Here is a 27,647-nt window from a genome sequence, read left to right as displayed (position 1 = left end):
AAATGTGCGCCAACAGAGGCGACTATTGCCATCACCAAGGGTCTACCGATACAAACGCACATTGCGTTAGAAGCCGTGAGAGCTCACATCAGGTATTTTGCTCGAGCTCCTAACCGCCAACTGGCAACGCTGCCCTCAGAAAGACCGCTAGCATCATACTGCGCAACAATCTGGAGCTACTCCGCCAACCTACCGTCAGGCTTCAGCGCCGCATCCAAACTAGAGCACTGCACGGGCCGTGATTTTCGGCCCGGGCCCGGCCCGGGCCCGGAACTCGTTCAAATTTACCCGCCCGAGCCCGGCCCGATGATTCAATGCGCGACCCGGGCCCGGCCCGAACCCGAGAAAAAATTTCGCCTACCCGGCCCGGCCCGGCCCGACCATAGATCAGGCCCGACAGAGGCCCGAGCCAGTAATATAGGTGGTGTTGCGCGAACATAGAATCTACAGCAAAGTGTTAAGTAGGAAATATTTACGCTTTGATGGCGAATGTTTTGCTAACAATTCTACTTTAGCCTATGGTAATTTCGTGTAAACAGGGGCTCACGGTGGAAACAGGTGAGTGGAATTACTGGGTGCACTGAATGTTTGCTAGGCAAATGTATACCATAACTGTTTTTTTTTTTTTGCAAATGCAATGGGGATCATTAAGAGCGTTTTGTAGCAGATATTGCACCAAGGAAAGTGATTTGCAGCATGAGTACAGTTTCGATAGGAAGTGCAATAAAAACAGAGAAGACAGAGAACAGAACGCTCTCTTCAGTTTGTTTTTATTGCGCTCTTTACTGAAACCTAAAACGTTCTAACGACAAAGTGCACCCGGCTTCTGGATATGTAACACCTGTCTTCATCATTGTAGTCCCTCGCCACAGCAAGATAGAGAAAGAAAGCCTAGTTTTTTACCTTTTTGTAAATACACTAACCTAGTTAAAAATTACAACGAACCGTGTGCATCACGTGTACTTTTAGAAATACGTTTAGGCAGACGAAAGGACAAAAAAATTATTTGTGGTAGCATTCTTTTCATATATCACACCACTGCTACTATATACAGTGCATAAGTCTTTTGTGGCATATTTCATGGTTTATTTTTTCACGCGTTATTGTGCAAAAAATCAAATTATCTAGAGAATCCGGCTTGAAGCACGCCAACCATCGTTGCATCACATATACTGCCACGCTAAAGTTTCTCGCACTGCATGCGCTATCCCCAGAGCTGCACATCTGCCTTGCGAAATGTGAAGGCGTCGGCAGTCGTAGTTCTTAACTTCCACCACTGGAGCAAATTTAGGACGTCTTTGTGGACCTCTGCAGAATGAACGTAGCTGTGCAGCTTATCCCTTCATTTCTATCGTTCCCGAAAGCCGTGACAGTATTTAGTATCACATATAAAACTCCTCTTTGAGGGCTTCTTCTTGCAGTTTTCAGCAGTGTATGTTATGCGCGGCTTGTGCCGCGCTCTTTTTTTTTTTCCGTATCATAATCCTTTATGCCTTCCTAACGATGTTGTGCTGGTAGAAGGTGACCACCAGGCTACGCGGGTAGCACTACGGAATCCGTAATTGCCTTTTTTCAAGCGTGATATTTCGTCAAGCGAATTATTTTGCCTCACGGTGGTGCGGCAGTATCATGTAGATTTCACACTATACCTGTATACAGGCCCGTAGCCAGGGGGGGGGGGGCGGGGCTAAGGGCCTAGGTGCCCGCCCCTCCCCCAAAATATTTGTGAAGTAGGTGTTTTTACCAAACATAAAAAATAAAAATAGGTGTTTTCTCAAATAGTCAAGGTTTTCAGCAAGTGGGACCCCTCGAAAAAAATTCCTGGCTACGGGCCTGCCTGTATAGCTCAGGGGACCCAAACACGCGGCCTGTGGGCCTCTCCCTAAAGGCCCGCGGCCCGCACATGACTGTCTTCGTCTCCTTTTTTTCATTTTTTTTATGTTTTTAAGCTGCACAGGGATGACAGGTCTAAAGCTTTGTTGTCGCGAGGCATCCCCTGCGGCCACCATGTGTTGATACCTAACCGTGAAACAAAACTCTATATTTCACAATCGGCGTCCACATTTTAGTCGCGCTGAAGATAGGTGTCGATATGTTGTTGGGATTCCGCCGCCAAATACCCTTCAGAAACGACCCATACGTGATACAGCAAAACCTCGGTGATACGATCACGGCTCGTACGAATTTCCGGGTGATACGAATTTTAGGGGCGAAGCTCCTTAAGGCGGCACCCGTTCGTCCCTCGTAGTCGTAGTCGTAGTCGCAGTAGTCGTAGTGCGTAACCAGTCTTACGCTTTGACCTCCAAGGTGGTGCCGGTGGGAGATTTTTCCTGTGCGTTGTTGAACAATAAAAAATTCGCAGCGTGCGCGTTAACTAAAAGCCAAATTCTTCTGTCTCTCATTCCCCATTAGCAGCCATTGGCATGTTCCAGTAGGAAACGTTAGTAGAAGTAGAAGTGTAAGTGTTAGCTAAAAGCCGACTTCTTCTGTCTCTCATTCCCATTAGCAGCCATTGTTTACCTCCAAGGTAGTGCCTGGTGAGATTTCTCCTGTGCGTGATTAAACAATAAAAATTTTGTTCAAAACGCCGTTGATTGATGAAATAAACCAACGAAAGACGACAGATGTTTTGTAAAAGCAAAACGAAAGAACGCCAGATGTTTCTAAAGCAAAACGAAAAGACGCCAGCTGCTTAACGAAAGACGCCAGATGTTTTCTAAAGCAATGGTTTTCTAAACAATGAAAATTCACAGCGTACATGTAAAAGTAAAGTGAGCTGCAAGTCGTCATAACTCATCGAACCTTTAGTATAAACGCGCCCGATCTCACGTCGGTGATGATGTACTGGGCAGAATTCACGGAAGATTCACGGTTTACCGATGAACCTCCGCAGCTTCGCCCACTCATCATCATTCACTCCGTGGATATGCTGTGATTTTTTTCTGTGGTCCCGGCCAAGGCCTACTAGCCTGCAATGTATTGGAGTACGGTTGTTGCGAACCGATTTGCACCCCGCGACGTTTGATACGAACGTACGCTAGCGCACAGGTACGAAGAAGTGCTGCCCTGGCTGCCGCGGAAGACGCGGCAGTCACGCGCGGGCGCGGGCATGCGCGCTGCTCGACCATCAACAGTGCGTCGTTGCGTCCGAGCATAGAGTTTATTACAATAATACCACTATGCGTCCGAGATAGTGCGCGCGAATCTGTGAGGATTTTAGGCGCCTTCGCGTTTAGATTACAGATGACGTTGACGTCTCGCTTTTTTTTTTTCGACGCGTTGACACGTGCTCACGTGCTCGAGGCAGCGGCGTCTTTGTACTGTAAAGGCCCGAACACACGTACGCGTTGCAGCGCGTGGACGCGTACGTGTGTTCGGGCTTTAACACGCGTGCCTGCCACGCAGACGCAAGCCATGTCCCCGTAATCAGGCGTTCTATGGAACAAGACTAAAACTTGGGCTGCGGGTCCGTCATGAAGCCACAATAAAGGTGGACGAAGACGCCAAGAGACGAAGCGGACCGTCTTGGCGAAGGAGCTTGGCCTCTATCGTGTGCAAAGCGCTTCTTAAGTCACTCTCGCCGCAGTACTCTGGTGTCATGCAGAAAAGCATAGTAAGATTAGGAAGCGGCTACTAGCGGTCACGGGGCACAACACATCTGGTTCATTAATTACACACGCGGGCATGCACCGTATATTTACGAGTACAAGTATGATCGTTGACGTCTAAGAACTTTACTGGCAATCATTCAGAGCTGTTCATGACGTCGCTGCGGCCCTGAGAAACACTAAACCAAAACGTATGCCAACTTTCTTTTGTCGCATACTAATTTAGCATGCTTTCTGGTGATACGAATTTCGGATGATACGAATATTTTTGGTAACCCCGCGAGATTCGTATCACCTAGGTTTTACTTCGGAAAGCTCTTCTTTTAAATGGCAACGTTAGCTGACATTTGATACGACCTAGCCCCTCCCCTCCTCCCCCCCCCCTCCCGCGCACTTTTAGCTGCGTTACTGTCCTGGCCCTTGCGGGATTAAATTTTCGTGAATGCGGCCCGTTAGCTGAGGTGGGTTTGAGACCCCTGATATAGCGGAAAAAGGCCAGAGTTAAAACCTTAACAAATTGGGCACACAAAGCAGGGTATGCATGTTCATCTCGCGTCACATGACCACTGGGCACCGTGACGGAGCCACGGAAAAAGAATGTGACTGTGTAGGAATTCTATGTAACGAGACCCCGTGCAGTCCTCTCCTTTTAGTGGAGAGCTGAAAACTTCAAAAAAGTTTCCCCGCTTTGCAGCTCTGTCACCGCTCTTGCGATATATATATATATATATATATATATATATATATATATATATATATATATATATATATATATATATATATATATATATATATATATATATATATATATATATATATATATATATATATATATATATATATATATATATATATATATTTCATTTATTACTGCGATTACAGAATAACATTTGGGATATAAATTCACAACGAATGCAAATGAAGTACAGAAGAACGACATGTTAACTGTATAAGCCGCTGGTATATCTACTTTTAGCTCGCGCTGATTTAGATAAATCAAGTAGCCCCATATGCAAGGAGCAAAATAAGTTCAGTACTTGTCCCTAATAAAATTTCTCCAAATAGCTTGCCCCACGTATAAAAAAGCGCTTTTTTGGAGAGAAAATGTGAAACATATTTATGCACAACGTATGTGGAACAAACTGCAAACAGTTTTTTTATTATCAGTAAATTACTATTTTGCAATTCCTAAGTCACCATGCTCGCCGGGCCAACACTCTTGGTAAGTGAGAAAACTCTCAAAAAGACAAATGCGGGTGGCGACGCCCCCTTGAAATTCGCGCAGCAGACGCCGTGACATCTTAGATTCTGACGGCGTCTAATGAGGCCTACGTAGTTCCTAATCTCTAAATATGAAGTACATTGGCCTCTCACGGGGCCATAGACTTAACATACCAAGTGTCAGGAAATTTTGTAGAGCCAATGTTCCCAATGTCGAGGACAAATACAGTTTAAAATCTGTGACGTCAAGCTCGGAGTTTCAGCGAGAAATTTAGAAAATGGAATTTTTACCTTCAATTTCTCGTCTGATAATAAGCTTATGATGGCGAAATGAATGAAATTCGAGTTCTTAGCGTACACTTTATCAGTCTAAAACGATTCAGTGCTTCACCTTAGTGTCCATTTAAGAGCCGAACAAAGACCAAGCCCGGCCCGACCCGAGCCCGCCACCTCAAACCCGGGCCCGGCCCTAAGCCCGGAGCTTCAGGCCCGAGCCCGGCCCGGGCCCGCCGTGAAAACTACTTTGCCCGGCCCGGCCCGGCCCACGGGCCGGGCCGGGCCCGGGTTTCCGGGTAGGCCCGAGCCCGTGCAGTGCTCTAATCCAAACCATCGATTCCACCTTGGTGTTTGGTTCGTCCTGCAGTGCACCTCAGTGTACCAGGAATCAAGAAAAAATCTGATTTGTCATCGCCTGTCCTGAAACAGCTATCTCTGCTTCTACTGCACGAGAAATACACCGACCACATACATACTTACACCGACGGCTCAACGATCATTCGTGATTCGTCCGGAGCAGTAGTTATCCCAGCGAAAGGTGTAACTGTTAGCTTTAAGACCAACCACCCAACAACATCAACGGCTGCTGAACTGACAGCTCTTCGCGCTGCACTTTGTGTTATTAATCGCGAACAACCGCAGCGATGGTCAATTTTTAGTGACTCCAAGCAGCCCTACAATCTCTCTTGTCAGGCCTGCGGCGTGGAACATACGAACAACTGGTATTCGAGATAAGACACCTCATTCATAGGTCATTCGAGAAGGGACACCAAGTGACATTTATTTCAATGGTTGCCAAGTCACTGCGGCGTGCCTGGCAACGAACATGCCGATAATGCTGCTCGGTCAGCTTTGCAAGGCGACAAGGAAGAGGCTATACCCCTTTCAAGGTCTGATGCTGCTGCCATGCTTCAAAGGATCGCAAAGAATATTTCGCACTCAACACAATACCTCAAGAAGCCAAAACTATCGGCAACACCACCTAAACGAGTTGCGGCGAATTCAAATACCCTCTGGACTCCGCCGAAGAGAGGCCACTCTGCTATGCCGCTTATGGCTAAGAGTGGCTTTCACGAAGTCATATTCGTTTCGAATAGGGATGGCCGACAACGCTCTTTGCGACGCTTGCGGAACCGAGGAGACCCTGCAGCATATCTTCTGCGACTGTCCTCGCTACGCTGCGCAGAGACGATCCCTGATATTCGCTCTCGCTCGTCTTCACAACAGACTGTTGACACTAGAAACAATTCTCCAATGTCATCCTGATAAGTCATCGAGAATTCAAGCAACCAAGGCATTGCTCAAATTCCTAAGGACAACAGACTTACACGAGCGGCTGTAGACTTTTTAATGATGCCGCATACCGCACAAGACTGCCGCTCTGCGCTGTGAAGTTATGTGTGTGCGTGTGTGTTCCCCTCTCTTTCTCTCTTTCTTTACTCTTCTTTCAATCTCCCCCATCCCTTCCCCCTGTACAGGGTAGCATACCGGTTATGCCAAACTGGTTAACATCCCTGTCTTTCCTCTCTCCCGCTCTCCTTCCTATATACTCTAGAGGTTTTCAGATATGTAGACGAATTTTTGTATTTATTTTTAACAGAGAAGGCTCCTTGAAATGCTGCGATGATATTTTAAACATTTTTATTATCATAATTTCTGCGGTTTTACGAGATGGTATGATTACGGGGTGGAGGGCTTCGCAAATTTTCGACCACCTGGGGTTCTTCAAAGTGCACCTAAATCTATGTATACGGTTTTGCAGCACTTGGCCTCCAACGAAATGCTACCACCGCGGACGGGATCGAACCCGCGTCTTTCGGGTCAGTGACCGCTGCACTACTGCGGCGGACAATAAATATTTTTAAGAGCAACGGCAAAGGGCCTTGATGTCACGACCTCTTCCCATTTAACCACTGTTTCGAATGACGCAAATGAACACGCGTCCACCCCCATCATTAACGTTCAGAAAACTGTCTGCGAATTTACTTAATGCAAACGCAATTTTTTTTGCAAGTGTCCAGCCTTTCCAATAGTCGAAAATGAGTGTGTTTGTGCTTTTGACTCCTCGTCGTCCTGACGTGTGTTCCTTCGAAGGACAACACTGCCTGCCGTCGTCAAGGATTCGGCGAAAACATTGTACTCGAACGAGTGAAAGGCGAAATTGCGGTCACTGACCGTGTTATTGAATGGCACTGAGGAAATACGGGCGCTATGTTTACACGAAGCGGGCTCATTGTGTTTGAAACAACAAGCGGCTGAACAGTAGGAGAAAAACGGGGTCGATAAGGAGACTGTTCGCCAAGTGTGCGCACCAACCTGAGCGCAACTCAGTCGGCATGTGTACTGCCGAAACTTGCTTATCGGTGCTTATTAATAAAACAGATAACACTGAAATTAATGAATATGTGCCATTCTGACGTCGCATCACTTAGGGTGCATGCTCCCGAACACCCTTCGGTTGGCACTAGGAGTTTCAGACTTGGTAAACTTTCGCGTTCTTGACGTAAAGACTGCTTATCAGTTAGGCCACACCTTCACGTCAGGACTATTGGAAAATTACTAATCACACAATAAATAACGAGCTTACGAAAACTGTTTACATTACCATTAGAAATGATGGACACAGCTATGTCTCCTGACCTATAGCGTTTTGAAATACACTCCCCGAGATCTTACGCGTGAAGTAATTCCGTTTATAATTACTGATAAGTAAATAAGTATATAAACTTAATTTTTGTTTCTTCAACACAATATTATGTAATACTTTGTATTTCAGAGTACGTTTAAGGTCAAAAATAAAAGAAAGCGGATGATCTACAATAACAAAATTTTTGAATCGTCTTGAGAAAAAGACCTCTGTTCACTAGCCAGATAAGTAATGATCATCATCATCATTATCATCATCATCATCATTCTCCTCCTCATCATCAACAAGAACAACAATAACAAAAAGACTGCATGCTTTGGTTCCTCCGGAGTTGAAATAATTTACACCGGCAATAGCGAGCTTTGAGCTGAAACACCGCCATGTTATACAAATATCTTTTGTTGCTGTTACCTCGAAACATATGTATTTTCCATACTTAGGAGAAACATTGAAGTGTTGTCCCCGCTGACGGAGCTAATAACCGCACGCATGCAGCAAGAACGAATTAAGACCACAAGAAATCATTGAATGGCAAATGTGGATGCACTCGTTTACGTAGGTTACTTGCATCTTGTGAGCTCTTAAATACGAGTACTGTTCTCGAAGTCTCTGTAGTCAGTACAAGCGTGAAAACAGGGCAATAGAGTATGGGTTAGGTTTATGAAACCAATAATTTATTTTGGATCAGGACCACAATAAAGTTGTTTGTCTGTCTGTCTGTCTGTCTGTCTGTCTGCACATGCGGTGGAAGTTCTGATTCCACCGAAAATTGACATGCTCAAAGAAAAAGCTGCACACTTTTCCCACGTTCCTGCTTCAAGATGAAAAAACCGAATTACTCAAAGCTACACATAATTGCTTTATGCTGCGTTTTCCTTGTGGATGTTTATTTGATAATTTATTTGTAGCTTGCGATTAAAAAAAGACGCAGTTTCGCCGCAAGGCCGAAGCAATGAATGCGATAGCAGCATATTAGAATGTTATACGAAGAAAAGCTAGCAGCTCACTCCTTCAGGATCCGACTTCGCGTACCTCTACAAGGCGCTGGCGATACAGCCGCTCCAGGGAGCGAAGCGGTTTTCGTGCTGTCTGCCGCCTCAACGCGATGTAAGCGGTGAGAGCCCAGCAAGCACATGGGAAGGAGCGATGTGTCTAAAGTGGATGTTCGGGCGCGTTGGTACGACATAGCGGAAACAAAACAGCGCAAAAGACGGAGCACAAGAAAAAGGAAGACACATGCAACAGCGCTGTGTTGACTGTGTCTTCATTTTTCTTGTGCCCCGTCTTTCGCGCTGTTTTATTTCCGCTACTGATGTGTGTCGAGATAGCGCGCGCGACGGCGCCCTTTTGATCAAAGGCGTCAGTTCGCGATCAGTACGTTCCACGGCGTGACGACATCAGCGAAGAAAAGCCCGATTGCATTCCAGACGTGCACGTATCTTAAATAATGTAGTCGTGTTACTCATCTTCAATACTTTTCAGAACATTTTTCTGTCTTAGCATTACTCTGAGAGTGGAGTATATTTGCTAAACTTAAATACAATTCAGAGTATCTTGTACTCAGTACTTTAAGTACACCGAGGAAAATCCAATCCCTTAACAAGAGAGAACGAGACCCTCGCCTCAACGCAAGCAAGCTGCACGGCAGCGCACACTAAAACCTGACAAGGCGTCTTTTACGTCCTGGTCACACGATGGACCCGTGGATACGACACCTAAAGCGACTAAATACATTCACACACAAAAGAAACTGCATCCTCTAAACACATATGCACGTTAGCTGCAACTGGACAAAGAAAGTCACAGTTTCGCCTCAAGGGCGAAGCAATGAATACGATAGCAACAAATTGGAATGTCACACGAAGAACGGCAAGCACCTCGAATCTTCCTGCGCGCTGTTCAAGCACAAAGAACGCACACAGGGAGAGTGCGAACTAACAATCGCCAAAGCTCGACACTTGCATCACGCTGCTCAAACACAAAGAAGGACGCACGAAAAGAACGCAAAGGTATACACAGGACGAGCGCGAACTGTCACAGTTGTTACTTCAACTAGCCCCTACTTTGGCTCTTCTAGCTAGCAGCTTACTCCTTTCGCTAACGCGGCCGCTGCAGCGAGCGAAGTGACCTTCGTGCGCTCTACAGATTGAACGCAAATTTTGCTGTGAAAGCACAAGACGTACCAACTTCGCCTTCAAGAGATAAGCGTGCCAGCAGGGATGACTACGCCCTGTATGTCAAAGTACAAGTCGGAGGCGCACGTCCCAACTCCGGCGAAACACTACAGAGTTTAAGAATTGGGAACCCAAGGAGCTAGGGGACCCAAGAAATTTGCGAGCCGCCAGGGCGCATGCGCAGAATGCAAGACACTCTCGGACTCTTGCGCTCGCGTTGTCCCAATACTTTTGTCCCATGACCCTGCAGCGCCCTCTTCTGGGTGGCGAGCAAAACCGGACAGCGCGGGACCTCAGCAGAAGAAAAGAAAGACGGCGCTTGGCAGTGGCAAGTGAAGCCACGGCTCGCGTTCCCTGCTGGCGTCGATTCTGCTGACTGACACATCTGATATACACTGTGATTCTGGTCCAGCCGTCTCGTTGCTTCCCTCCTGTGGCGTACGCCTACAACAGCCAAAGCGTTCCCACTAGCTCGCGCCACCACGAGCCACGTGGCGCTCTTCTTTTTCCCTGGCCGACTGGCCACTAGTGCCGCGGCACTACAACCCAAAAATCGAAAACTAGCATGGGTCGCCAGCGATACGACGCAAGCACAACGCGGGCAACGATGCAGCATGGCCTGCGTCTCGCATAATTTTAATTTCGCCACGTGTGGTGTCCCGTACGTCTGACCCAACGCCGTATGCGTTTGTGTTCTGCCGCTACTATCTTGGATAACAAATGGGGCATGGCGTAATTGTCTAAGGCAGTGCACCGCGGAGCGAGGGGTCGCAAGTTCGAATCCCCGGTCGCGCACTTCAAAAAAATTTTTTCTTCTGAATTATTTTTATTTGTGGTTTTATGTCTATATACATACATACACGGGACATGACGGCGACGACAAAATCCGCCGAGAGTCCATATAATTGCTATCGCAATAACATATCACGTGGTCACTTTTAAGAACACTTCGCTTTACTCTCGCTCGACGCCCTTCCCTCCCCGGTCGGTCGACTCCTGCCAGATGAAATTCCCACTGTCGAGTCCATTTGCCGTGAACAACTTGTTTTATAGTTCAAAAATGCAATCGAAGGCACTTGGTCGATTCCTGACCGCCGATGCCACGCTCTCCGTACACCTTGACCATTTTAGCGAGCAATTAGCCTACGGGAAGTATGAGCTTGTGAGCTAATATTTCAAGCCATGCTTTATGCCACATGCCACAGTAAACCACCGTAAAGATGTTGCTTGACGAAGTATTCCCTGCCCTACGTACTCAACAGCTGTATTTCAGTTAGTCCCCTTCACTGAACTTTACTTTCGCTACTGTTTTGCCTAGTGAGGCGTAACAGCGCAGGGAAAGCAGTACTCGCAAAAGGATGGTTCACTGCGCCTTCGCGGCACTAGCGCGAATACGTGGCTGCCTAGGTCATTATCTGTCTTGTACATTTTGAAACAAAGCGCGAAAACGACAAGGACACGAGAAGAAAATAGGACACACCACAGCGCCGACTCGCAAATGAATTGTATACTAATCTACATGCACAGTTAAACACTGGCAATCTATCGCCCACTCTTCAAAAAAGAGGTTAAAAAGCATCCATCTTGATTTAAAAAAAATGCAAACAACTTCCACGTGTACAGCCGAAGAAAAAAATTGTTAAGGTATCTAGCGTTCCTTATTATTATTATTATTATTTTTTTGCTGGAATCAAGAGGATGCTTTTCGAGTCTTTTGTGAACAGTGGTCACATGGGTGATAAGGTCGTCATTGTTTAACTGCGCATGTAGATTCGAATAAAGTTCAGTTGCGAGTCAGCGCTGCGGTGCAGCTCATTGTCTTCTCTAGGCTTGTGCGAATAGCAAATTTTAGGTTCGAAGCGAATTCGAAGCGAATAGTGATTTTGGTCGAATAATTTCGAATCGAATTCGAATAGTATATGTCACATATTGTAAAGAAAAATGACCCTATTTGTCATGACCCAACCAACCGGCACAATGTTTTAAAATTGTAACAAGGCATGTGCAAATGTCATTCTTTTTGGTTCAAAGGAAGTGGAAGCAACCTTGAATAGTAGCAGGATTTGGCTTTCGGTAGAATGCAGGTGATAACCTGTAAAATATGTGACGTTTTAAAATTTACTATACTTGGAGCATATAAGCTGGTATAACAAGCTTCTAAACTTAAAAAATGATGAACAAGCTTTTAAACTTAAAAAATGATGATGAGGGTATTCTGTTCATTTAACCTTGAAAGGGGGCTTCGCGGCAGTGCGCATTCTTCCTGGAAATGTACGTTCACGGCATAGCACTCCTCTATTGCAGTGAAACCACCTTTACAGGGGGGTTACATGCGGACTAATATACACCTATTCGTTCATTTCGAATACTTCGAAATTTCCAATAATTTAAATTCGAATCGAAGCGAATTCGAATACTGTAATATTTGTTCGAATATTCGAAGAGCTCCAATATTCGTACAAGCCTAGTCTTCTCGTCTCCTGGTCAAGGTGTTCAAGAACCATTATCAACTGGCCAAGTTGTCTATTCTTACTAAAGATTATCCATTCTAGCTGGACGAATGATTTTCACGAAACTCACTTGCTCTTGCGGTAGTAGAGGTTGAACGCAAGGAAGGCGATGGCCAGCAGCATGCCGACGGTGGCCAGCACGGACACAGAGATGAATACGCTGCGTTGGATGGTTGCCACGCTTAGCTTGACGATGCGCCGCGCCACAGGGGGCTCGCCGTCTGCCAAGGAAACACGAGGAAACACAGGAATGCCAACCGTGGCTCACAGACCACCTCGGGGCATGCCTTGTGGCCTTCGTGATATGGCACATTTACATCAAATTATTAAGCCTACTTGATATTTAAACCTGAATGAATAAGTGAGCCACTAATCCCTGCTAGCAGCGTATGGGGCAACTCTGAGCTCGTACGCTATTTACGTTAGAAATGGCATCCCTAATGACAGCAATGGATATTCGTGTAAGTTACGAAGGAGAAACAATAGATGGAAAGACAGGACTATTTTTAATCCCTTCCCGTCAGTGCAGGGCAGCAAAGCGGACGCGCGTCTGGTTGACTTTTCCGTCCCTCCCAAGAGAAGGCAAGCGCGCGAGGGGGAGACAGAAAGTTAGGTGGGCAGATGAGATTTTGGGGACACGTGACCGCAGCAAGCACAGGACCGGCTTAATCATAGGAGAGGCCTCTGGCACTTTGCCCTGCAGTGGGCGTAGCAGGGCTTATGATGCATGGTTACGATCATTGGTTGACTGACGACACGGCCTATGAACTAACACTGCCTGTGCATCTTGCACAACAACATACATTTAATGCAGGTAAAATTCCAGCTGAGCCTGGTGGCGTCGTGAGCATGTTATGTATATGTAACGTGCACTGCGCATATGATTAAATTTTTCATCAAGCCCACCGGAACATGAAAACAGTTTCTTTCTGTTTGTAGCATGCGGGGCAATCCACCAGGCAAGTTTCAACCCAATTCATTAATAGCCTTCGATCTCACGGTGCTCGATTGAACTACCGGCTTCCGAAACACTGTGCTCCGGCCTATATAAAACTTATGTAGACAACTGAAATAATTGTAACGTCACTTGAAAGCCGAAGACAGTGACATAATACTGCGTTAATTAAGCTAATAACACTTTGGCGTCTGCGCAAGGACGTCATTTGTCGAGGGCCGCTGTCCAAGATATTATGCACCTTGCTCATTGCGAATAGACTAGAACGTTACGGTGCGAGAACACGTCGAAGCTTCTGGTTTGGGACTGGAATCAGGCGTGCGTGATGTGCAAGCGGGGCATACCAGTGGAGAGAAAGCGTTACCTTGCCAGATGATCGGGATGGCACCTAATGCAGGAGAAGTCCAGTGTCTTGGAGTCGGGTACGTACAGGGCCACTTTGCGTAAGAGCCCACCTGCGTCGAAAATGCGAAAGGCTGTCGCGTCCCCCCGACTTACAAGGCTCATTTCGGTTCCCTAATGACGCCGCCCAAAAACACTCTGAGTTGTAGAAAGCGAAGCACAACTTGTTCGAATCTGAGAAGGTCCGTCGCGATTAATTTGCCTGCAGGCGTGGCTACGATGCGCGCTTCCGTATTTTAAAGTGTGAATTACGGTCGCTGACACATGCGGGAGAGTCACGTGACCTCAGCAGAAACGTCATGTGTGACGTCATAAGTAGAGCGACTCTGCAGTTCTTGCAGCAGTGATGCTGGCAAAATAGTGAGCACAGCGAAGCGGCCCAGCGCATGTTACTGGCCCCCGCTGTGACACGGGCCGACAACTTGCACTAGCAGAATAGCGATATTCATTCAAGGCCGGACAGAATGTTTCCCTTTCATGCTAATTTTGGCGGTAGTGCGACGTCATACGCGACATTTACGCTCAGGTCCCGTGACTCTACCGCATGTGAATGCAGCGCCGGACCATCGAGCCGAGGCAGCCAAACAGAGAACTTTTATTAAAGAAAGTATTTATAAATAGACGAGTAGCCAAGGGAGACGGGACAGAGCGACAGACAAGGTGACAAGATGTGCGCGCGGAGCTTGCAAACGCACGGAAGTTGCGGCACGGGATACTGGTCGCGTGCTGACTATATAGAGTGGGCTGATCACGAAGAGAGCACACTACTAAACAGGGAGGCCTTACGCCCAGGTGCTTTCTCTCTCCCCTTGTTCTTATTTGTTAAACGGCGCGTCTATTTTTAACCAGCGCAGCTGACGTCAAACGGGGCTGCAAGGACACGGACGTGGACGCACGGATTTTCGCCAGACCGTAAACAGCCTCTCTGTAAAAAACTTTCGCAAGCGGGGCATTCGTTGAGATATAGATTAAAAGAGCTTGAATACATTAGAACAATTGAAACACTACAGTTCGCTCGCAGCGCATTAAGGTAAAAAGGACAAGCGTTAGCAGGACGGAAGAAATGCAAATTGAAATGTGAGAGGCTCAGCAACCGTTTTTTAAAAATTTCTCATATTCTGCTTCATTCCTACCTCTATCGCATATACAAAAGGTCGTCTACAGACTCCCTGTCTCTATGTCGCAGTAACAGTACTGTGTATTCCTTCCGCCCGCACACTTCTGCATGTAGTCTTCCTACTCTCATTATTATTATTTCTTTTTCTGCGGGTAGCTCTTATGAAAAGGAGACGCGACGAAGAAGTGCCAATTAGTGTGCAGCTACTTACGCTACGCTTAGCTTAGCCAACTAGGCATAAAACGATAGCAGTAAGCGCTCTCCAATAACGGGCGCAGCCAATAGCGCGCACGCTCGCTGCGGCGCAGGCTCTTGTACATTTCAGAGTTGCAGAGCGCGCGCGCAATGGTGCACGGATAGTTTGAAGCTGTTGTTTCTTCGGCGCGATCGCGTTAGCACGTTCACCGCGCTGGCGATCGCTCGAGGGCCAAGGGGCAGGTGAGCTAGAGCCGCTTTTTGGAGCGCGTGTCGGATCGGGTCGAGGGCCCTCCACTGTCGGTTCGCTCATTAGCGTATGGCGGTGCTGTCCGGACGGCAATACAGCCGTAACTAATGAAGCGAACATGGCCGCGCATGGCCCGCTTGTTGTTCTCGGGCTTTGTTTGGCTGAGCTTATTTTACTTTTTTTTTTGTTCCGCGAACAAAATAATACGGCGCGATAAAACAAGAGATACCAAACTTGTTCGTTGCCGGCGCTTCAGAGCCGCACGATGGTGTGCGCACTGCTTTGTTCACTGCGGCGCCACCTTTATCGCACGGCGTCATCATATTGCGTGTGCATTACTTCTGCCCTCCCAAAGAATACCGAGCAAGCCGGCGGCTCGTCCTGACTCGCGCCCTCCACCAATCTCTGTCGGCGCAGTTTCCAACCTTGCATAGAAGCCGCTGATTCGTCCAGCGCTCACCTTGGTTCTGCTGGAATTCCGTGATGCCGACGCGATCACTGCCAGAGAATGAGAGGGGTCCCTGAGCAGAAGAAAAAATGACAGACGCGTCTTCAATGTGTCGACTATCGACCAATCATCCAAAGTCGTCTGCAGCCTAAGAACACATACAAGCTCCACCCATAGCCTTCGCTGTCCCAACCAGAGAGCATTTGCATAGACGTTTCACCCAACCACACGTGCTCATTTCAGTGACGTCCTGTTAACTGGTTTTAAGTCGAGAACTTCAGCGTCCTGGCAAATTTCATCAGAGATTCCGGCATCATTGCTTAGCCAAGCATGACATTTAAGATATGAATCAAGAACCTTTAGTTTTCCATATGCGTGGCACTTACATTATCACATAAAAACACTTATGGCTCGAAAGGAAACCAGCTTGCACGACTCTCGTACTTGGTTGATTGACAAGCTCGCGGAGGTTTTGCGGGTGGAGCTTGCATTTAAAGCTTTGGTTGTAACCGACTATAGTTCACTGTAGAGTTGGCGAATGCTCCCGTTTTGACAGCGGCTGGCGACGTTCAAGGAAAACTCGCCAGTCTAGCTAGTATGAGATTTTTCAATCTATTCTGCACGGTGTCACGGTAGCCTCTCACCTATATGCATACAGTGACGGGCGTTTTTATTGTAACAACCTTAAGATGAGCTTGGCTAGTTCGTCGTGCTGCTATTGTTCTCAAAGCAGTGCACGTGTGCAAGGAGAGACCAACCCGAAAGCTGCCAAACCCGGGGTTGCATAGCCTTTTGTACTGATACATTTGTGAGTGTGAGAACTTTATTTTTGATAGCGATGCGAGAAAGCGGGAATGGCAGAGAGAAAGAAATAAAGGTTAAGTGAACGGCAGGGAGGTTAACCAGGAGATAAATATCCGGCACGCACGCACGCACACACACGCGCGCGCGCAGACACACACACACACACACACACACACACACACACACACACACACACACACACACACACACACACACACACACACACACACGCGCACACACACACACACACACACACACACACACACACACACACACACACACACACACACACACACACACACACACACACACACACACACACACACACGCGCGCGCGCGCGCTCGCTCACAACTGGTTATTGCACAATATCGAATTACAATGTGGCGGATCCTTACGAAACCCTGGCCTCGTTTGGGAGTAATAACTCCATGAGCATTAATCGTCGTCAGTCTCTACCATTGCTAGTCGCGGTCACCAGTGCGATCTCTGTTAATCGCAAGCGTAAATATGCCCTCATTCACACTGGGGCATACACAAATTAAGGTGATGAGTATTTCGCACGTAGCAGGTACCCTTCAGACGTATCTGCATTTCTTGACGCTCACGGCAATATGAAGGGTACTCGCACTTGATGCTGTCAGCTGACGCTCCCCACCATTTTTGCTTTAAACAACAGCTATCCGTCCCTAAAGCCTGCAATTAATTGTACGTACTTTTCTTGCAATTACCATCCCGTTTAAACGTGCCACTTGGGTTTGTTTATTAAGAATATCTTTTATTAAAATTATTACCTGCATATAAAAAGAATGTAGGGGGCAAGTGGGTTCTTTGAAAATAATAAATAATTCAAGAATATAAAAATATTATGAAGACTGGTCGAAAAACCAAGTTTTGATTCCGTTATTATAGTGTAAATCTCCTTGAACCTGCTATAAAATCTTAGACTACTGCGCATACGTTCCCGTCGCAGTACCCAAGGCTCAGTGAACCTAGGGATCGTAAATTTGAAGGAGTTCAATCGAAGCCAATTATGCGGCAACCTGGGGATCGCTTTCGCATAATGCGGTAAATCTATGACAAGAGGTCACAAAGTGTCTCTTCAGCTGCTTCGTCTTCTTCCACGAGCCAGCGCCGGAGTGCCGTTCCGTCCTCCTTACAAAACATCATAGGTTCATTCTGACGAAGACGTTAATAAAGCACATTTCGTATGTGTATCATTCTCTTCAATTATCTGTTGTACTCGACACATCGATCTTCAAATCCAAAATATCCCTCTCTCACACTCTCTCTATATATCTTTTTTCATCCCGAGTTTATTGTAGGGCAGCAAAAAAAAAATTTTGATGTCCTTTTCTAGTCCAGAGGCTATTGAAACGTATGCAAATAAATAAATAAATAAATAAAGGAGCCGGTAAGTACAATGGTTTTCACGGGATAACCATGTCCAGATTCATTTGTTGCCCTATCGGCACGCACATTCTACTTTCTTTCTTGAAAGAATGTTGCTTTTGGTCTTGTCAGAAGGTTAATTGTCTTAGAAAAGACATCTGCGGTTTATTTTGACCCGAGAAAGGAAAAAAAGCTTCGCATAGATAAGTGTCGCACACAGCGTTTAGCACCACCGAGGAAAAATAAAAAAAGAGACTAGCGCCCCTAACGTCCACAAGCCAACTTCCTCCGACGCCGCTCCCTCCTGGCACTAAATGCTCTTGGTAGAATTCCTAGCATGCTCCCGTTTCATTTCCTATGGCTGGGCTTCAAGAGTGTCGGGTGACGCTTCCTACTAGTTTTTTTTTCTTCCCATGTTAAGCACGATGAGCACCAATTGGACCCTAGTTTCCACTGTACTGGACTTAAATACAATCTCGCATTGCGAGCAAGCTTCTCATTACAAATACTACCTTTCCACAACACTGTTTCAAGAGGACAGAAGTTAGCCCACATGATTTAAATCATTTCAATTGCGCGAAGATAGCTCCTAAAATAATTTCGCATACTTGAGCGCACTGAGCGTGCGAGGTGCCCCATGGACGACGCCATCCCTCTGAGGCTCCCCCGTAAGAAAATGCGGCTGAGTGAGGAATTACATGAAAAAAGAACTGGCTAAAAAACGGGAAATAATTCGATATATCGTATCATTCGATATAAAACTTATTTTTAGTGCGCAGGTTGGCTTCGCGGCACTGCTTGGCGATAATGCAAGCAAGGCGATTCACGGCAACACGCAGGGATTCTTTTTTTTTATTATTTTCCGTGGTTTGTAGTTGAGGATGCGGTTTATATGCAGACGCGGGTTTCAGGCGAAAAAATGCGGTATCGATATAAACGGCGACTCCACATCCTAATACGCAGCTGCAAGTGGTAGTCGGACGCCGGAAGCCTCTTGTCTGCCTTGGCACTAATGATGGCGTTGTTTTTCAATATCAAACTGAGCCAGCTTCTTGGGATGCTGTACGCAGCGGCGACGTCAGACTTGTTTTCCCTACGTTCGACTGTGCTGATCGTCGCCAGCTTTGCGGAGAACAGCCAGGTTCTTGCGTTTTACGACAGCCTTAAAAAGGGAGCTGAGAAGCGAACGGCGACCCGCACGACTGCCGCGACAAGGAATCATGGGAGAAAGCACGCGATGGCAAGCGGTAGTTTCTACTCGCTCTGCGCGGCACCCTCCTAATCACACCGCCCACTCTCCCAAATGCACGCGGAAAAATCTCCTTCTGTGAAAAAAAAAGAAACACGTTCTCGTGAGGGAAAGCCAACTTGTTGAGGCGTATCGCACTGCCCGATGTTCGATATATCAAGTGTTCGGGCTATTTTTGTTCTATGTAGCCGTAAACTTTCCTTTACATTGATGTCAAGACATCGTCGTGTTCGAAAATAGATCGATATAAAGGATAATTCGATATACCCAAGTTCGATATAGTAAGGTTTACTGTATATCGCACGAGCAAGAAAAGCAGGGAGGTCAACCTGGTACCAGTAACCAGTTTGCTACCCTGCACAGGGGGGGATAGGGGTCGGAAAGAGAACACACACACACACACACACACACACACACACACACACACACACACACACACACACACACACACACACACACACACACACACACACACACACACACACACACACATATATATATATATATATATATATATATATATATATATATATATATATATATATATATATATATACATATATATATATATATATATATATATATATATATCTGAAGGGTATCTGCAGGGTGTTCTGAATCGGTATCTGAACGCCATTCAGATACCGATTTAACAACCGCAAGTGTCATGCTGCCATCATTCCTAACCTTCCGCTATCAAAACACGTGTACATTCCGGGCCACTCATTTGATAATATTACAACTACAATCCTTCAATCTGGTTTCCGTTCCCACCACGAAGGAGAGCTTCGAGAATCGTATTTGTTCTATAAATTTAAAGCCGTCACTTGTGGTATGAATGAAAGCGCTGGCAAACTTTCATTTTTACCCATTTAGTTTCCTAAACGCTCTTGAATACCCCCGCTATTATTGCCGCTATGCTTTCACGCATATAGATTATTTCCCTGTTTCCGCTTTGTTGTCGGATCATGACAAGATGTTACACCCGCGTTTATGTTTATCGATAACATGCTCGCATTGTATCTATGACGTGCTATTGATGCCTGTGCCGGTGACACACATGTTATGTGGCTTCATAATTTTTTACTCATTCTTAATCATTGTTTACTCTTTTATTCATTTTGTATTGCGCAATTGCGCAAGCGTGTATTCTCCTTTTTCTTGTCCTATCACGCGCACTGTTTCCCCACATGCTTGACTTATATATATATATATATATATATATATATATATATATATATATATACACACACAATGAAAAAGGCCAAGGAAAAAAAACGCACACAAACGCGCACGCCAGTCAGAGTCGTGCACGTAGGCCTGTCGAACGTAAAAAGCGCAGTGGAGCTTGGACAGCCTCCTTCTGCGACGTTGAGTCCTCTTGGCATAATATTCTCTCCACCGACAAAGGTAGGTCATCCAAACTGTTGTGCGCTTTTGAAATCAATTGTCTCTGTGTACTGTACTGAGGGCTGCGGTGTTGGTCAGTCATATGCGGAACGTACACGCATTGGTAAATGCGACGCCCAGCTGCACTTCAAGCACGCTCGATTGCCTTCCATACACCCAAACCTAAGCCTTCAATTTCCTTGTTCAATACAGCCGGCGCTGTGGTACGGCGTTTACGTTGCTCGGCCGATACAAAAGGCGCAGGTTCCATCCCGGCCACGGCAGTCGCATTTTGAGGCGAAATGCTATAGGTCCATGTACTTAAATTTACGTGCACGTTAAAGAACTCCAGCTGGTCGAAATTTTCGAAGCACTACACTATGGCTTGCCTCATAATCAATCGTACTTTTGGTACGTAAGACCCCCGCAGTTATTATTACGACTGTCCGAAGAGTATGAACAGCCTAGTCCAGCAACAAGTGCAACACAATTACATATGGTAGTATAAATAGAACACGTTTTGAGCTCGTTAATCTACTAAAAAGTTAGTTTCGCCGCAAGATTGGAAGGAACACAACGCAATGGACAAGAAAGGGCGACAAACACAGAGCGCTTCTATTGCGCTGTGTTCCTTCCAGTCTTTCACCAACACATCCAAGCTTCTTCACTAGTTCGCCGCAAGGGCGAAACAATGAATGCGATAGCAACAAATTGGAAGGTCACATGCAGAAAGGCTAGCAGCTTGACACTTGCAGCGAGCGGCTCAAACACAATGGACACACGAACAGAACAGACAGGTATACACAGGACGAGTGCGAACTAACAACTGTGACAGTTATTAGACAGTTATAGTTTAGCGGGCTTAACGGAATAGCGGGCTTACCGGAATAGCGGGACAGAAATGCGCATGCGCAGTACCGTACGTGACCCGTAACGTTTACCGCACGCACGCTATTTTTCAGATTTAGCGTTAGCGTGTTTGCGTGGTTAACGTAGTGTACGTAAAACATGGCGGTGGTTTTCGACGCCCGCTTCGAAGTGAATTTAGCGTTGATGTGGACGGATCCACTTCTTTCGTAGCAAACTACTGCGCGAAATGGCTTCGCTTGCCTTCAGGTAGCTTCGACGACACGGTATTACGGATAACTTAGCGTAGTTTTTGAGATCGCTTCCCATTTCGAAAGTCCCTAGGCCTATCTAGAAGATCGGTGTAAACAAGTGTGCAACATGAAAATTTTCGCTTTTGGTGCTTAGTTCGTATTCATTTACTTTTATTTTCACTAAAAAAAGGAGTAATATTGCTGCGTTCGCGGATACAGGCAAGCATTCTCGGTTTTGTTCTTTTCACTTTTTTAATGCATTAACCCTTCGCTAGGTGGCGCCACCGTCCCGGCTTGGGCACGTAAACGCTATCCCGCTAAACTAAAAGACGCTTTCCGCAACCAACGTTTGCGGCACGGTAACGCTATTCCCTTAACCCCCGCTATCACGCTAACGCTAAACTATAACTGTCTATTAGTTCACACTTGTCCTCTGTATACCTGTGTATCCTTTTCGTGCGTCCTTTGTATATGAGCAGGGCGCTGCCAGTGTCGACTATACACAACCAACTAGGCCCCACTTTGGCTCTTTTAGCTAGCAGCTCACTCCTTTCACAAACACGGTCGGTGCAGCGAGCGAAGCGACCTTCGTGCGGTTTACAGCTTCAACGCAAACTTTGCGGTGAAACCACAACACTTGCAAACCTCTCCTTCAAGTAATAAGCGCGCGAGCATGGGTGACCACGCCCTGTAGATCTAAGCACAGGGTGTAGGCGTGCATCTCAACTTCGGCGAAAGACGAGAGGGGCGACAACCTTTAAAGCGCGCCATTTGCGCCATCTCGCGGGTGAGGGTGAACAAGCCTCTGCCACGCTGAAGCACCACAGAGCTCTGCGTACCGCCAGCGGAAAATGGTGTACATAAATAGCTCGCTGTTACTATGCTGCGTGACGGAGTTGTTTAACGCGTCGCGCTGCGAGCGATGGGTCGCAGGTTCGGATCCTCGGTCACGCGCTTCGGGAAAATTTTCTTCTGAACTATCTTTGTGGGTTATATATACACATATGCACACAGAGAACGTCGGCGAAAAACCCGCCAAGAGTGTCCATATAATTGCTATCGCTATAATAATTCTAGCTACAAAGCATTCTCTTAGAGCGTATACACGCCTGTGCAGAGCTTGAAGTGCATGGACACAAGGCGGACCCCAATCGCAAAGGACTTACCGAAATGCCGTTGAACCGCAGCCGCGAAATGATTCGGTCGAAGTAGTTGGCCATGTGGCGTTCCTGCGGCGGAGGCAGTGGCTCGGCGGTCACGTTCCAGTGATAGCTACCGCCTGTGACGGTATCCGGCAGGAGCTTCTCGTAGCGGAAGTCCGACAATGTTAGGTTTATGCCGGCCTGCGATAAGGTCAGATCATGCAGTTTTTCGATATACACAAGAAAACGTGTACACAATGTGCGTTATTTCTTTTGGTATGTGCATACCAGTTGTGCAGATGGCCCTGTAGCACAATGTGTCAACGATACCGTAATCTGCTGTCTGGCGTCCATACTTCCCATTGGGCCCGCCAAGCAAGTTGACATTGTAAGGCGAATTCATTACTCTTAGCCCTGACATCAAGGCGACAAGACTGTAGGGCTCTCACAAGCCACTCACGTACATCTCGCATCTTGCTGCCTCCTGTAACGAGTATCAGCTGCAAGGGCGATCACGTGCTTTGCGGCTAAGTGGCAACAGAAAGAAATGCAGGCTCCGTACGGAGGGCCAAAATCAAAAATTATTTTCTTCCTTGAAACAAAAATATGACTTGATCAGACTTCCTTCATTACTTAGCGATAAAGTCTTCTATCAAACGCCGTATCATGAAGATTTTTGCTTGGAACGCATCAGTACAAAAAATACGGTCAAATGTGCGACAAATCGCATATTTTCCCTGATTTCACAATTTTTTTTTCGGGAAGATTTGATATCTATTTCGCCGCTAAACATTTTTCTACGAAAATACATTTTCCTGAAAGCTACACTAATATCAAGAATGCTTAGGGAGAGTTCGAATTAGCTTAAGAAAAAATAGCGAACTTTGAAGGTTTTCGTTGTTTTTGAAAATACTTAGCTGGCAGTTAAACACCAAAATTTCGCAATTGTTTAATAGCACAACAAAACGGACCCTCTGTAGCAGCGCAAGCGTTGTTTCTAAGCTCAACACACAAAAATAGATTATATGCATTTTTCTATTAGCACAGTTTAACAAAAGCATGCTAACTTTGAAGGAGCGCCACTCTCCTGAAAATTTTTTTGGAGAAAAAATGTTTTGCCACAATACTCCATTGGGTATAGGGAAAAGGTGCAAATTTTATCAGCAAAATCTGCAATGTGCAAGCGCCTCGTCTGGGGCACTTGGCATGGAATGACCCATATATACAGGGTCGCTCAAGTCAATCCGGGACATTATAACACGAAAGTGTTTTATGTGGGGTCCATCAAGATTTCAGTGACGTATTTCCGTCACGGAAATGACGTGAAAAAAATGCACGCGATCAGATGGCAAAGCAAAAAAGTTCCGTCACCTGGAGTCGAACCCACGACCTCACGGTCAGCGACAACAGATGCCGGGCACGTTTTCCACTGCGCCACGGTCTTTTTTTTTTTCTTTACTGAACTGCGCCACGGTCGGACACTCTGAAGGCTTCACAAACGCGCCCTTCTTATCTCTCACTTTCATCTCGCAGTACTCTTGGCCGGTGGGGCGGTTTCGGATTCCGGGAGCGGCAAAATGAAGTAATGCATCGTGACCGTGGCCTTCATGATTAGCTCCTGCAACGCTTCCTTGCTACGCCTCCGCCCCATTCGGCGCGTTTCCAATAAGAGAAGTGCAATTTTGTGAACGCCTTAACACACCGGGAGCTAACGACATTAGCCCAAGCCTCGGTCTCGCTCATAGCATCCATCCATATTAAAAAAAAAACATTTGCAGTGGCTTAGCTCGACTATTACAGGATATACGTAGTGTTAGCAAAGGTTCAGCTGATTATTCTTAGCTTTCCAGATTGTACAGGATTATTAGCCTTCTTCTGTTCATTCTTCGTACGCTGAACCGCTAATAGCCAGGCAACTACTTCGGGTTCTGATGAGATAAGCTTTTCGGCTCTTCTGCGCCGTCGAGAAGCATTTGCTCTCCTTCTCCGTGGCGTTACCCACTGGCAAACGACAGTCAGAGGCGCTATCAAGCGGCCCCAGGGCAGTGTCAGACGGCGACTGCACAGCGAAGGCGAATAGCTGCGCGCGCGCCGGCGCCACTGTGTCTGTGGCTACGACGTCACTCCTCTCGAATGCGGCGCAGACCAGCAGCGGCGAGCCGCGCGCGGTGGTGGCGGAGTCTCCGCGCGCGCCGGCGCCAGCGTGTCTGCCGCGCCTACGACGCCACTCCCTCCGAACGCGCAGACCAGTAGCGGCGAGCCGCGCGCGGCAGTGTCGGAGAGCGCGTGAGATGCCAGCTCCGGTGACCCAGCTGTGTAATCCTCGCTGATCCTCGCGCATGCGCAGCCACGGCTCATAACCCTCCACGCGAAATCGGCTCCGGCTAGTCAAGTGTAGCTAACGTTACAAAATAGCTCTGCGACGCGCGCCTGCCTTGGCCTGCCTCGACTGACACCGCGTTCCCCGCTTATGCTCGCCCCGAGAAAAATCGTGGCCGGGCTAAAGGGGAGACACGACACGCGTTGCGTTGTTCTCTAGTCCGGTCGTGGTGTTCAATAGGGATGGCAACTGTAGCCCAAGTTCTGCGTCCAATCAGCGACGCTCTTCTGGCTGTCACACCGCTTTCTCTGATTACGCTCTCCCCGTTAACTGCTACAGCTACCACAAAGGTTTGTCTAATTATCCATCGTGGACGTTTGTCGCCGGGATGGAGATGTGCCACGAAGCGTCAACGCGGGTGCGGCCACGTTAAACGGTTCTATAGCTGCCAAACACCAATAGACATTGTGCAAGCTCAGTTCAGGGGCGTAGCCACGTTAGGGCACACCGGGCCCGTGCCCCCCCCCCCCCCCGAAATTTTTTTTGCCATAGCATACAGAGCAGAAAATGACACTCGACCACATCTGCCTGCTCGTCCCCACTACAGATCAAGGAGGTGCCCCCCCCCCCCCGAAAAAAATTTCTGCCTACGCCCCTGGCTCAGTTATATCTATGTAGAGTAAACCTTCAACTACTTATGTAAGGACACGTTTTACTTTCGTGTTATACCGATTCCTCTGACGGAGGGATCAACCATGTTTTTTTTAGTTTCCTGGTTGAATTGGACGCCTTGGCTGGAGGCTTTGTATGCCGTAGAAACTGGCACCTGCGCTCTGTTACTAGTAGACGGCGCTCATTTCCCGCGCTTCTGGATAGACTGGTATTCAAGATGGCGGACAACAGTATGAATGTCTGCGTGGAACAGCGTGTTGTGATGAAGTTTTTAGTGAACGAGGGCATAAAACCTGCTGAAATTTACGGAAGACTTCACGATCAGTACGGGGATTAGGCAGTCAGTCGCAGTAAGACACTTGAATGCCGTAAGCGCTTCAAAGATGGCTGTATATCTATTACTGCGTCATGTGCACAAGGATTTACAGAAGAAAGGTCCGGGTTTGATCACAAAGGGTGTGGTCTTCTTGCAAGACGATGAACAACCGCATACCGCTCAACGCACATTTTAAACAATCAGGAACTTGGCTGAGATATACTACAACCTCCTCCCCCCCCTCCCCCATAGTCCTTGCTTAGCACCAAGTGATTTTAACTGTTGGGGCCCCTGAAGGAATTCCTTGGAGGAAAATATTTCAACACTGATGGATTGAAGAACGGTGTCCTACAATGGTTCCGTTGTAATATTAAATATCTCTATGCCAAAGCATTCCAGAGGTTAGTTAAACGCTGGGATATGTGTATGACTGTAGCTGGAGAGGTCATGTAGAAATATAAATCCACCTTCCACTCTATGAATCTGGTTCTTCTATTTGTTTTTAAGAATAAAGTCTGGGATTGGCTTGAACGATCCCCGTGTGCATATATATATATATATATATATATATATATATATATATATATATATATATATATATATATATATATATATATATATATATATATATATATATATATATATATATATAGAAAACAGACATACAGACAGATAGACAGTGCTTATAATAGCTTGTGCTTGTACACAATCGTTCCGATCTATTGTGATGTAATGCGCAAATGTTCTCTGCACATTCTTGGCAAGGCTTTATAACGCAAGTTTGTTCTGCGCAAAAAATTAATTGCGAGTTGATTTCCCGTGTCTTTCCTTCTGTTGCAGTGCAGTTTATGTACTCAGTAGCTTGTGTCAACTAGGCCAGAAAGAAGTTCCACTATGCTTACACTTGCCGTCTTTTTCAGACACTTTTGTGCACGTAGGTGGAGGTTGATGTCTTATTAAAAGCAGACAGTACATCCAGGCTATCGTTTGCAAGAGAGATTGCATCAGTGGCATAGCCAAAGCTCGTTTCGGAAAAGGGGGAGGGGATTATACCAAGCTATATGTATGTTCGTGCGTGCGTTTGCATGTGTGCGTGTATACGTATATACACGTGCAAAATTGAGCAATATCAGGGAGGATCATTAAACCCTGCCTCCCCCCCCCCCCCCTGATACTCCGGTGGATTACATTATCCGTTCTTTGGAGCCAGTAAAGCTGAATGCCGTGTTATATAGGCAAACAGTAACAACTGTTATCAGCAAGTTAACTAAGACACTTAGAAGAAGATGGTGGTGCCGCCACCAGTTGTTTTTCTGTTCCCTACCGTAAAATCTTGGAGAGTTCTCATCGAATCTCGGCCCACATTCGCAAAACCTGTTACATTATAATCGTTCGTAAGAACATTTTTTAGCCCATCCTGATGCCGCATTTAACGAAGATAGCCAGCCAATGACAAACACTG

The 27,647-nt window shown here is 46.6% G+C and overlaps 1 protein-coding gene across 1 annotated transcript in view; it reads right to left on the bottom strand.

Moving 5' to 3' along the window:
* LOC119381058 (gamma-aminobutyric acid type B receptor subunit 2) overlaps positions 1 to 27,647 on the bottom strand; it is a 271,571-nt gene that overhangs the window by 45,615 nt on the left and 198,309 nt on the right. The window contains exons 7-10 of the mRNA XM_049412140.1: positions 22,902 to 23,078; positions 15,781 to 15,876; positions 13,756 to 13,846; positions 12,507 to 12,657 (exon numbers count right to left, since the gene is read on the bottom strand). Coding sequence (XP_049268097.1) covers positions 12,507 to 12,657; positions 13,756 to 13,846; positions 15,781 to 15,876; positions 22,902 to 23,078 — 515 coding nt within the window. The remainder of the gene's footprint in view (positions 1 to 12,506; positions 12,658 to 13,755; positions 13,847 to 15,780; positions 15,877 to 22,901; positions 23,079 to 27,647) is intronic.

Source organism: Rhipicephalus sanguineus, chromosome 2 (assembly GCF_013339695.2).
Source record: "Rhipicephalus sanguineus isolate Rsan-2018 chromosome 2, BIME_Rsan_1.4, whole genome shotgun sequence".
In the NCBI taxonomy this organism is placed as follows: Eukaryota; Metazoa; Arthropoda; class Arachnida; order Ixodida; family Ixodidae; genus Rhipicephalus; species Rhipicephalus sanguineus.
This window is presented reverse-complemented; position numbering and strand designations above follow the sequence as displayed.